We start from the raw sequence: 13,120 nt of genomic DNA, 5'->3' as shown, positions 1-13,120 counted from the left end.
TAGAATATCCCTCAATTTGGGTTTTTCTGTTTCCTGGTGGTTAGATTCAGGTTATGCATCTTCAGAACTATTATAGAAGTAATATTGTGTTCTTCTCAGTGCCTTGAATTCTTTTGTATATATACCCAGAAGTGGGATTGCTGGATCATGTGGTGGTTCTATTTTTAATTTTGTGAAGAACCTCCATACTGTTTTACATAGTGGCTGAACAAATTTACATTCTCACCGACAGTGCTGGTACTTCGTTTAGGATTTTTACATCTATTGTCAGCAGAGTTGTTGGCCTGTAGTTTTGTTTTCTTGTAGTGTCTTTCTCTGACTTCGGTTTCAGGATAATGTTAGCCTCATAAAATAAGTTTGGAAGTATTCCCTCCTCCTTAGTTTTTTTTGAAGAGTTTGAGAAGGTTTGTTATTTATTCTTCTTTAATCATTTGGTAGAATTCACCAGTGAGGCCACTTGGTCCTGGGCTGTGGTTGATTACTGATCCAATCTACTTTCTAGCTGTAAGTCTGTTCAGATTTGCTGTTTCTTTATGATTCAGTCTTGGTAGGTTGTATATTCGTGGAAGTTTATCCATTTCTTCTAGATTATCCAATTTCCTAGTATATATTATTCATAAGAGTCTCTTATAATCCTTTTTATTTCTCTGGAATTGGTTGTAATGTCTCCTCTTTCATTTCTGACTTTATTTGTATGTTATCTTTCTTTTTCTTAGTTAATCTAGCTAAGTCTGTCAGTTTTGTTGCTCATTTCAAAAAACCAACGTAGTTTGGTTATTTTTTCTTTTTTTAAAATAAATTTATTTATTAATTATTTATTTTTGGCTGCGTTGGACCTTCATTGCTGTGCGCGGGCTTTCTCTAGTTGTGGCGAGTGGGGGCTACTCTTCGTTGCGGTGCCCAGGCTTCTCATTGCAGTGGCTTCTCTTGTTGCAGAGCACAGGCTCTAGGCATGCAGGCTTCAGTAGTTGTGGTGCATGGGCTCAGTAGTTGTGGCTCGCAGGCTCTAGAGCGCAGGCTCAGTAGTTATGGTGCACGGTCTTAGTTGCTCCATGGCATGTGGGATCTTCCCGGACCAGGGCTCGAACCCGTGTCCCCTGCATTGGCAGGCAGATTCTTAACCACTGCGCCACCAGGGAAGCCCATGTTTCACTGATTTTTTTGTAATGATGTGCTTTGATTCGTTTCTCGTTTTCTTTAATGTATCTTCTATGAGTATTTTCTTTGTAGTTATCCTAGGGCTTACATAAAACATCTTGTAGTTGTAACAATCTATTTTAAGCTGACAGCAACTTAGCATCAATTGAATACATATACTCTACACTTTTACTTCTTCCTCCTCCACACTTATTATTGATGTCACAAATTACACATTTTTTATATTGCGTATTCATTGACATATTTTTTTTTTTTTTTTTTTTTGCGGTACATGGACCTCTCACTGCTGTGGCCTCTCGCGTCATGGAGCACAGGCTCCAGACGCGCAGGCTCAGCGGCCATGGCTCACGGACCCAGCCGCTCCGCGGCATGTGGGATCTTCCTGGACCGGGGCATGAACCCGTGTCCCCTGCATCGGCAGGCGGACTCTCAACCACTGCGCCACCAGGGAAGCCCTGACATATTTTTATAGTTATATTTTTTACACTTTTGTCTTTTAATTTCTACACCAAAATTAAAAGTGATTTATGCACCACTGTTAAAGTATTACAGTATTTATTTGCCTATATATTTACTTTTACCAGTGAGCTTTATATTTTCACATACTTTCATGTTGTGTTTAGTGTCTTGTTGTTTTAACTTGAAGAACTCCTTCTAGCATTTCTTATAAGGCAGGTTTAGTGGTGATGAACTCCCTCAGCTATTGTTTATGTAGGAATGTCTTTATTTTTTTCTCATGTTTAAAGGACAATTTTGCTGAATATTGTATTTTTGGTTGGTAGGTTTTTTTCTTTAATCACTTTGAATATATCATCTCACTCCTTTCTGGCCTGTAAGATTTCTCATTAGAAATACACTGTGAGTCTTATGTGAGTTCCATTGTACATGATAAGTCACTTTTCTCTTGCTGTTTTCGAAATTCTCAGTCTTTGACTTCTGACAATTTGATTGTAGTGAGTTTCAGTATGATTCCTTGGGTTCATCCTCTTTGGAGTTCTTTAGGCTTCTTGAATCTGAAAGTCCATTTCCTTCCCCAAATTTGGGGAATTTTTGGCCATTATTTCTTTAAACATTCTGCCCCTTTTCCTCTCTCTTCTCTCATAAGTCTCTTAGAATTTCTTCACTCTCATTCTTTTTTCCTTTTGTTCTTCTGATTGGGGTATTTCAAATGACCTGTCTTCAAGTTTGATGTTTTTTTCTTCTGCTTAAGTCTGATATTGAATTCCTCTCATGAACTTTTCAGTTATTATATTCTTCAGTTCCAAAATGTGCAGTTATTTTTAAAATTTTCTGTCTCTGTTGGTTTTCTAATTTTGTTCATGCCTCATTTTCTTGAGCCTGTAGAGCATCTTTATGATGGATATTTTGAATTGTTTGTCAGATAATTCATATACCTCTATTTCATTAGGATAATTTTCTGAAGATCTCTTTTTTTTTTTTTCTGTCTGAGCCAGATTTCCCTGTTTCTTCATGTTTCATAATTTTGTGTTGGGATCTGCACGTATGGAAAAACAGCCACCTTTCCAAATCTTTATGGCCTTGCTTCATACAGGAGAAGACCCTCACACATGAGCCCAGCTAAAGATCCGGGGGGCCTCTGAAACCTTTTCTGGTGGGATGTGACTTCTCTGGGCTTGTGTGTGCAATTTCTCAATTAGAGAAGCTTGATGGTTTTTTAGGTGCTCATAATCTTTTGCTCCCTCTGGTGCCTGTTTGTGGCACTGCAAGTTCTCTGGTGCTACAGCAGCAGGGTGCCTTCGCTCTCTCTCAGGCCTCCAGGGTATGCTGGCTCCCCATGAGGTGAGACAGATACTATTCCTTTGAGCAGCTCTGTGAAAGGCTAGTACACCAGAAGCAAGTTTTCCTCTTCTCCTTCCCTCCCATGCCAAATTGCACTGCCTGCAGGATGCCACCCCTCACTTTTCTTTGGTCTTTGCAGCATTCAGGCATCCGTGCTATGCCAGTTCTGTCAGTGCTCCAAATGAGTCATGTCAGAAACCCGTCGTTCAGGCAGCCTTCCAAAGAGCTAGAATGCTGGAGGCACACTCCACTCCTGTGATTCCTCTCTCAAGGAAAAGTCAGGAGTTGGGCTGTTCTTGCCTGGCGCCAAACTGTGGTAGCTTGGAAGAGGGGTTGACGTGGGGCCAGTGAAATTGCTCTTCTTATCCATTTCAGTACAGCTGTTTTCATCTTTGTGCTCCTTTGGGACTTTCTAACTGGATTCTGGAAATCTCATAAAGGTATTTTGGTCTGTATATCGTTTTGAAAGTGGTGTTTCTGTGGTAGAATGAGTCCTGGGACGTACAATTCTGCTGTTATTTGCTGACATCGTTCTCCTCCTCCCCGTACTTCTTTATGCTGCTGGTTTAGAAGTGAAATGACTTAAGAAACGCACCCACATGTTTACTATGAACCTGTATGTTTGCCACTTTACAAAGAAAAACATTTTGAGGCCACGTTGAGTATAAATAATCTCATCTTCCCTTGATAAATCTACATTCTGCTCCTTGCTAATTTTTCTTTTCCTGTCCTTGCAAAGTCTGGCTTTCTGGAATGCAGGGAAAGATGACCCTGGTAATAGGGATGTAGATTGACCTTTATATCGTAAGTTTCCCATTTCTAGAGTACGTGATGATGTATTATTTGAGACTAAAACACAAAAGGAAATGCTTAAACTTTCTATGTATGAAGTTCTGCAACCAAAATATGTCCATAACTATATTATCCTCTTTTTAAAAAGATGATAATGTTTGTTTTTAAATTCTTGATAAACAGTAATCTAATCATTGCATAGACTCTCATACTGAAGGTTTAGATGATGGCAGTAATGGTCACATTCACTATAATGGCAAATATGACACATTTTCTACACGTCTAGAGCCAGAATATAGAATAGAAATGTGCTGTCATAGTTATAAATAGTTAACGTAGACTCTGCAGTCAGAATGCCTGAGTTCATGTCCTAGTTCCACCACTCAGCTAGGTGATCAGCATCAGTTTATTTAACCTTATTTTTTTGTGTGTGCCTCAGTTTCCTCATGTATAAACTGGGTATGATACTAATAGCACCTACATCATGGGTTGTTATGTGAATTGAATGAGATGATTTATAGATAGATAGACACAAAGTTTTTAGAACAGTGCCTGGAATTTAGGAAGTCCTGCCTGAATCATCGTTAGCTATTCTTAAGAGTAATTGTGATGAGATGGCTCTTTTTAAGCATTAGATATCCCGTTAAGTAAAAAAGATTAAATGACCTTTTCTACCTCATTGACAGAGTTGAAACTGTGGGACAGCCAGACAGAAGAGACAGTATAGGAGTGTGTGCAGAAAAACAGAACGGATATGACTCCCTGCAGCGGGATCAAGCAGTTTGCATTAGTACAAATGGTAAGAGGGAAATTACTGCTGTTCTCTTTGGAATCTATGATTCACTGTAGTAAGATTTGAATCAGTTTCAATATCACACATTTATAGCAGAAGATGAAAAAGTTTAGGTCTTAATGGTATATCTATGTGGCTGCTATGTACCAGGCATTATTCTATACCCTTTAAAAATAACACATTATTTAATCCTTTTAACAGCTTTTTGAAGTGAGGAGTAGTATTATATCCATTTTGTAGTTGATAAAAACAGCCACAGAGAGGTGAAGTAGCTGGCTTAAACTCACATAGCTTGGAGGTGATTGAGCTGGGATTTTCACCAGGCGGTTTACCCCTGGATTCGGTGTGCCTGGATGATCTGAATTCAACATAGATTAGACAACATAAATTCGGCATAGATTAGGGAAACGGGGAGAGAGTTTACATCTGTAGTGTTCTTTGGTCCCTTACTTTGCAGTAATCACACTTTTAAAAATCACTACCAAGATGTATGAATATTTTACTGTGTGGGTCAAACAGTAGGTAGCACAAGATTCTTGTTTATTCCATGTGTAACAGTCTTGTTCCACAGGATGTAATTTTATAAAGGAGTCAAGTTTCTTTTGATGCCATCCATATGGGAAACTCATGGTCTGTATTTCAAAAGAGTGGAACCCTGGACCAGAACTCTAAAATGTTATTAAAGCTTTAACTTCTTCTTCTGCCTTGGGGATGGGGGTTAATTAACATACTTAACTGCATTTATCTTTGACCAGTTGGCATTCCAAAATGTTTTCTTTATCTGAATTAGGAAATTAGCTGTATCACCAATAATCTAGAATCTTGTTTCCGTTCTTAGTTATTGCTCACATATGAATGACTCTTTACCTTAACATTTTAGGTGCAGTTTTTGTAAATGGAAAAGAAATGACTAATCAGTTGCCCGCAGTTACTTCTGGGTCCACTGTCACATTTGACATTGAAGCTGTGACTCTAGGATCCAGCAATAATAACGAAGGCGGAAACATCAAGCTTCGAGTAACTATTAGCTCAAATAACAGAGAAGTGGTGTTTGATTGGTTGCTCGATCAGTCTTGTGGTTCTCTTTACTTTGGATGCTCGTTTTTCTACCCTGGGTGGAAAGTGCTGGTATTCTAGATTTTCAGATGATTGGCTTTGGGTTTGCAGGGGTTTCACATAGCTTTCCTCAGCCCAGTTCAGTTGTCATTGGTTTAAAAAATGGTTAGATTCATCTCTCAGTTAAGTCATTGGAAACAGAAATTATTTACTGGATTTATTTTCCAATATCTTAGCAATAAGAGGCGTGAATATTGTGGACAAAACAGTAATGCAGTCCATTTTATTTTTAGCATAGTGTTAATTGGAATATCACATCACAATAAAAATCAAATTGGCTTTTAAAAGTATGAGGCGATATAGACAGCCCTATGTACCTTTCCACTGTACTTCTTTTTAAAGTTGGCTGTAAGAACACAGAAATGTAACGTAACTTTTTTTTTTTTTTTTATTAAATCTTTATCTTTTAAAGATCCAAGGCCATCCAAGACTTTAGAATGAATAGGCAAGAAGAGACCAGGTAGAATGTGCCACCATGTACGCTGTAATATACACTCTCTTGTGTGTTCTCCACAGGAGTGTTGAATATGCTCTTCATATTCAGGGATTTGTAAGCAGTATTGAATTTTATCTCATGTTCAGTAATCTTTAAGTCCCAAAAGCATGATAATTTTTGTATTTTAAAAAATTACTGGGCTTCCCTGGTGGCGCAGTGGTTGAGAGTCCGCCTGCCGATGCAGGGGACACGGGTTCGTGCCCCGGTCCGGGAAGATCCCACATGCCGCGGAGCGGCTGGGCCCGTGAGCCATGGCCGCTGAGCCTGCGCGTCCGGAGCCTGTGCTCCGCGACGGGAGAGGCCACAGCAGTGAGAGGCCCGCGTACCGCAAAAAAAAAAAAAAAAAAATTACTGAGCAAATGTCTACAACAGGCAAGGTGTTTTCTTTTGTTCTTTCCTTGCAGTTCAATTCACGATAGGCTAGAGGGTTTTTACAGGGTAAAACTACTTATGGAAGTAGTATGCACAGCAGTGTTAGCCATGTCCCATGTTTGAAATATGCACAGGTGCATATCCAGCCTCAGTGACGTGCAGTATTATTGTTCTTCCTAGGGTCTGAGCTGCAGTCCGGTTTCATGTCAGTTTCATAAATGGTCTTTTAGTGGACCAAACAAATGTAGGGTAAATACTTGACCTATTTTTTGGAAAACTTAAATTTGTTTAAAATATTTATTTGAAGGACTTAGGATGTAAAAATGATTATCTTGCTATATAACAGCTTAAGTTCTTTTTTCTTTAATGTGAATTTTTTTTTTCATTTTTAACAGAAAAGTGGAAAAGCAAGTTTGATATTTTTGTGAGATAATTTATTTGGGGATTCCAGTTCCCTATTAGACAATCATGACCTTTTCCCCTTGCCTTTTTATATTATAAGTAAGCTGTTTTTCACTTGCTTAGTGACTGTTAAGAAGATGTGCTAGAATGTAGATGCCTCGTCCAACTGTCTGAAACAAAATAAAAAACTAAAAGGTATATGTGTGTATTTTTTTCTTTCATGAGATTTAATTAATTCAGGTTTACTTTTTTAAGTAGAGGGAGAAAAGTCATCTTCACTTTTAAGTGTGAGGATCCATATATATATATAAAATGAATAAGTTATATATACATATATAACATATATATTGGCAAGACTGTACTCCCTCCAAAGGGTCTAGGGGAGAATCCTTGTCTCTGGAAGCTTCTAGTGGCCGCAGGCATTCCTTGACTTGTTGCTGCATAACTCCAGTCTCTGTCTTCCCATGGCCTTTGGGCTTTGTTTTTAGCTGGGCTGCGGCAGTCCTAACTAACCCCCGGACCACCAGGGCATTCCCTCCTTTGGTCTCTTAAAAGGACATTTCTCTTGGATTTAGGACCCAGTCAGATAATCCAGGATGATCTCAAGATCCTCAATTTATATCTTCAAAGAAGATATGTATTTATATCTTCAAAGACCCTTTTTCCAAATAAAATCACTATCACAGGTTCTGGTGTGGACATGTCTTTTTGTGGGCCACCACCATTCAACCCTGACGATGGTGTTTGGCTGGAGTGGAGTGGTGGGTTGGCTGTAAGTTTCTGTCTTGCTAGGCTGCCACTTTCCTGGTCCTTTGGCTACAGAGAGCAGGCTTTTGTTGGGGTTTTGTCTGCGTCTGTTGGTATTTGCATGTTGCTGGCTTCTTCAGCCCCAAGTCTGAGACACGTAAGACAAGAGAACCCTAGGAACGCACAGTACTGAGTTCCTTGAGTTTTGAGGTTCCTCGGCCATCTGTCAGAATCTTCTTATGTTTGTTTTATATTTTTTCCAGGGTTTTTGGTTGTACTTAGCAGGAGGAATAGGGAAATTATGCTATTCCATCTTCTCAGAAGCATAAATTCTGAAGCTATATAATAGATTTTAATATCAAAACAAAAACAGAAGTAGAGATGAAAGGTAAATACATCTCTTACGAGGGGTTTTCCTGCAGAGGGAGCAGAGTAAGCATCTAGCTCCTGTGTTAAATATGAAGGATTTAGTTCAAGAAGTGAGATTTATTCAATTATTGAGAACAAACTATTGTGACAACTGTGATTGACGGTCGCACACTCATTTAGGTATCTCCTAAACTGGTTCAGAACTTTCCATACGTATGTAAATCAACCAGTGTCAGAATGGATAGTTTGCTCAGCTCAGATCTACTGCTGCATTACTTGTTTCCTGTGTCCCATGTCTTCCTCCTTCTTGGATTATTCCTTTATTTTAGTGGAGCACTTCCTCCATTTCCTGAGAAAGGGTGCCCAAGAGGTGAATATTTTGAAAGGTAGAGGTCTGAAAATCTCTTTATCCTACATTTGACTGTGACTCATTAAGAATTCTAGGTTGGAGATCATTTCCCCTCAGAATTTGAATGCATTGCTCTGTTGTCACCTAGGATACAACCAAAAGTTGATGCTGTTCTGGTGCCCATTTGTTTGTAGGTTGTATGTTTTTTCTCTTAGGAAGACTGTGGTATCTTTTTATTCTGTCTTCCTAGGTTGGTATAACACTCAGCTACATAGCTCATTTAACTGCTGACCCTATGGGTAGATGAGTTTCTGACACTTTAAACCCACTAGATTATAAATTCCTTGTGCTTTTGTATCTTCTGTAGCAATTATTTCTCAATCCTGCTTGCACGTTAGAATTTCCTGGAGAGCTTTTAAAAACAGCAAAAATTGATTTAATTGGTACTAGTGGCGCTCACTTTTTGTTTTTTAAAGAAATGAAATTATTCTGTTATGAAGGCAGATTTGGGAGTAACTGCTCCAAAGTAACCAAAAGTCCAGTCTCCGTAGTAATTTATTTTGTAAATCTAAATTTTCTTTGAAAGACTATCTTTTATTCTGAAATCATCCTTCTTGCTCTTTTTGTACTGTGTCCTTCTATAACGTGACAGTAGGTGTCAGGTTTGCTTGTTTTGTTCATAAATCTTATCTGACAAAAAGTCAAAAAATTTTTGAATGTATATTACTGGTCTCTGAAATCCAAAAGTCTGGGATCTACTTACTACTCTACATTTCCTGATATATGGGAAATACGATATATTTCCCATATATATGATAAATACTTTTGAACTAAGACCAGTACTTTCCTTTTTAAAAAACAAAAACCATATTCAGCAAAATAAAACTAATCTCTCACAAAAGCCTCTCTCTCATGGAATTTCACGTTGATTAAATGAAAAGTGACCTTTCTATGTCACTTCTATTCATTAGTCTTACATAAGGCAATGTTAGAAACCTTGCAGTTTTGTAGAGAATTAGACTTTGTTAATGTAATCTCAGGAGGCTTCTCCATGTTCTTAAAACAGCTTGTGGAAGAGGGAGCAAGCATACGGTTTTTCTTTAGCGGTGAGAGCTGAGGATTGAAGTTGGCAAAACCGTGTGGCCATCGGGAAAGGAAACAGTCATGCTAACCAAGAGCAGGTTACTGTGCTAGATCCCTTGTTGAAGGGGGCATTTTAATCCCATTTTACAGTTGAAGAAACAAACTCAGTGTCCTTAAGTAACTATGAGTTTTGAAGCTGCAAAGGCACCGAAGTTGGCATTCAAATCCAAGACTATCGACTATCAGTTCTTCTACCATGATGCCCTCTGTCCACACTACCCGATGTCTCAGGGAACCAACTGGAGATTAGACACTTGGAAATATGGCTTACTAAAACATGAGTGAATGTCCCCCTCTCTGGAATTTAAGATTCATGAGGACAGGAACAATGTCTGGCTTACTCCTTTTTATCCTCATGCTTAGCTTAAGGCAAAGGCCATAGTAGGCGCCCAGGAAGTATTTAACGAATAAGTAGGGCTCCTTAAGGCTAATTACCCACATGGCAACCTTGGTCCTTTCCCTACAGGGGTGCACAGAACAACCGGCCCCCCACATGAGAAATAGGGATAGACAGGATCCATTCAGAAGAAAATCTTAGTTGAATTAGTGAAGAAGCTAAGATTTATTGGACCCCTGTTACGTTCTAGGTACTTGTATTAGGTGATTCATAAATTTGTCTCAAAATATAAAAAGGTTTTATTCTGATATCTGTATAACTTCACCCCTTCTCTGGAGTAATGAGCAATAAATCTAGCAAAGAGGTATATGATTGTTTAGGGACAGGAGGAGAAAGAAGTTGACTGTAGTTTTGATCCATGGGGACTGGGAGAATCCTTGAAACAGGATCTGAGTCTTATTCAACTTCTCATTCCCAGTGCTTGGGACAAGTGCTGGCACACATTCACAGATGATTGACAGAACGGCTGCTAGTGGTAGCATGCTACAAGAGCAGGTGGAAGCTATTTGGGTTCTGAAAAAGAATGGGGTAGCATGGACAGAAATATGATTCCAGGAGATGGTGCACTTGCAGGTAGCCCCTGGTTGAAGCTTCGCCATGTGGATAGGATGGTAGTCAGAAATGGGAAAAGAGAACAGATGAAATATAGTAGTCCAGGAGATAGCCACCCTGTTCTCTAGAACCAACTTTATAACGTGATTCATCCATGTGACACTTCAGTAGCAATCTTGTTTGCCTAAGAATGTACTTGAGTGAATTTTTACCTCTGTATAAAAATCAACCTTACACTTGTACAAGTAGTACATAGGAATAGAATATGCTCCAGAAACTGGATTGTAGACTATGTACAGAGAACACCAGAATGCATGGTGTGTACCATGCTGTACTCTGGTATCTCACCTGGTTGGAGGGGAGACTGCATACATGAGAGATAAGACTGAAAACATAGTGAATTCATCAGGGAGGAAGAATACGATTTTTACACTGTCAACAACTGGGAACCATCAACGATCCGTTTTAATATGGTACTTGGTATAGTTAATAAAACCTCATGTATTTCCCCTTTTCTAAGATCAGCATACTATTTAGATTAACAAACAGAAAATATAAATTGAATGTTTAGAAACTATTTTTTCACAGTGAACTTCCCGTCTTACTTAATACAAATTTACTATGTTCCAATTCTGTGCTAACCACTTACCCATTTATACCTGGTTCCCAGTGAGAAATCATCCCTCTTCTTGAACTCCCTTATCTATTTTTTTAGATTTTTAAAATATACGAACTACAGAAAATAGGCAGTACATTTAGATTTCAGAAGTGGCACAGTGAAAAGCCACCTTCCTATCTGTCCTTTCATCCAGCCATCTTCTCTGAAAGCAGTTGCTTTTGTGTATCCTTTTAGTCATATTCTGTAACCCAAGCAAATATGGGCATATATTAACTTTTCAAATTTTTAAAAAATGGAACTTATATCTTGGCATTTGTTCCACATTGGTTAAAAACAAACCTTCCCGATCCCCTTTATATGGCTGTATATTCCACTTATATGGATTATAACTTACTTAACCAGTCTCCTACTGATGACTTGTGTCTAATCTGCTCTTTACAATAGTGGTCACAGTTTGTCGGTTTACATGTGTTCCAGTTTATCTGTAGGATTAAATTCCTGAAGATGAAATTGTTGGGGCAAAGGTTAAATGCATTGTGATTTTCATGGGAAGTACCAAATTGCTGTCTCCAGAGATTGTACTAATTTATTTTCCCACCAGAAATGTCCTGAGTACCCACTTTCCCATTTTTTACCAACAGTATTATTAGCAAGCTAAATCCATCTGTGTTCTTGATCTCATTCCTTCCTTTTTCTGGAAACTTGCATCTTTGGTCTTCTCTGTGTCTTCCTCAGTATACATACTCAACCGTCCCATCCACTCTCCCCGGTCTCTTCCTTTGCCTGTTTCCCTCTTCCTATGGCCCCATTTTTCACATCTTCATGTTGAACTTCTCCAACTCATTTTCCATTTACTAGGCTCATTAAACCTGTTTTCTATCACTAAACTCCCTTGAAGGTGATCTCGTACTCATTTTCTGTTACAGCACTACTGTTTCCTTTTTGAAACTCTCCTCCCTCGGCTTTGTCACTGCGTATTCATTTTCATTCCTTCACACTGAAACAAACACCACTCAGTGGTTACTTCTTGGGCACTTACTTCACGACGGGCAGTGTTCTATCTAGTAGGTGGATATTTCACCTGGAGGACTACAACAGCATTCTAGTGATTCTCCCTCTGTAGAGCTTCTCCCCTCCCAAATTCTTGTAACCATGGCTCACCTATAACACAAATGGTTTGTGTCATGTCTGTGCAGTAAATCTCCAAATACTTCCTACTGCCTGAAATCCAGTCGCTTAGCATGGCATGTAAAGCCTTCATGTGGCAAATGTCTGACCACCAACTAAGACCATGACGCAGTAGTAAGGCCAGTGAGACTGACTTAGCAGTCTAATGAAAAGGAAACAGGTGCTTAAACGAAACACACACAGTGAGCTTTGGAAGCAGGGGGGTGCTCAGCTCAAAGAATACAAAGCAACATGTATACAGGCAAGCTATTACTTGTAAATAAAGTAAGCACAGTGGAATTGTCAACACTTCTGTAAAGTTTCCCTCAACTCTTCTAAGTTAATTTCAACAAACTATTGACCTCACAGAATGTAGTATACAATTTTATTATATAATATATTGTTTTACGTTATCATTTGTATCCCACTCTTAATCTATGGGCTTTTTGAAGGCCACGATAAATTCTTTTTCATTCAAAAGAAAATGAAAAAACCAAAGATGGATTAACATTAGGTTAACTAATATTGACATTACTCTGGAATATAAATTTTAAAATATTTATGTAATACCATAAATAATAACATACTAGTTGCAACTGATGTTACTAGAACTGAAAGCAGGATTTCACGTTAATTTTTCTCTTAATTTCTTATTAGCTCTGATGGGTGTAATTTTTTTGGATCCTTACTATCTTAGCCGAGCCCCAATTTTTGTGGATGTATTGACAATGCATAATAATAAAAAACAAAAACAAAACAGAATACAGCTTTTATATTATTGAACTTTATGTACAAAATCATTTGATTTCAAATAAACATTTAATGTAAAAACAAACGTTCTTTTAAAC

At 38.4% G+C, this 13,120-nt stretch overlaps 1 protein-coding gene across 3 annotated transcripts in view; it reads left to right on the top strand.

Annotated features, from left to right (window-relative positions):
• CRLF3 (cytokine receptor like factor 3) overlaps positions 1-7,124 on the top strand; it is a 36,697-nt gene extending 29,573 nt beyond the window's left edge. For all 3 annotated transcript variants that reach the window (XM_029210674.1, XM_029210676.1, XM_029210675.1), the window contains exons 7-8: positions 4,437-4,549; positions 5,424-7,124. In XM_029210674.1, coding sequence (XP_029066507.1) covers positions 4,437-4,549; positions 5,424-5,680 — 370 coding nt within the window. In that variant the 3' untranslated portion in view covers positions 5,681-7,124. The remainder of the gene's footprint in view (positions 1-4,436; positions 4,550-5,423) is intronic.
• The last annotated feature ends 5,996 nt before the right edge of the window (positions 7,125-13,120 follow it).

The sequence above is a fragment of the Monodon monoceros genome, unplaced genomic scaffold, assembly GCF_005190385.1.
Source record: "Monodon monoceros isolate NGI ecotype Baffin Bay Population unplaced genomic scaffold, NGI_Narwhal_1 Super_Scaffold_9, whole genome shotgun sequence".
NCBI classification, from domain to species: Eukaryota; Metazoa; Chordata; class Mammalia; order Artiodactyla; family Monodontidae; genus Monodon; species Monodon monoceros.
Note: the sequence above shows the minus strand (reverse complement) of the source record. Positions and strands in the feature narration are given on the sequence as shown.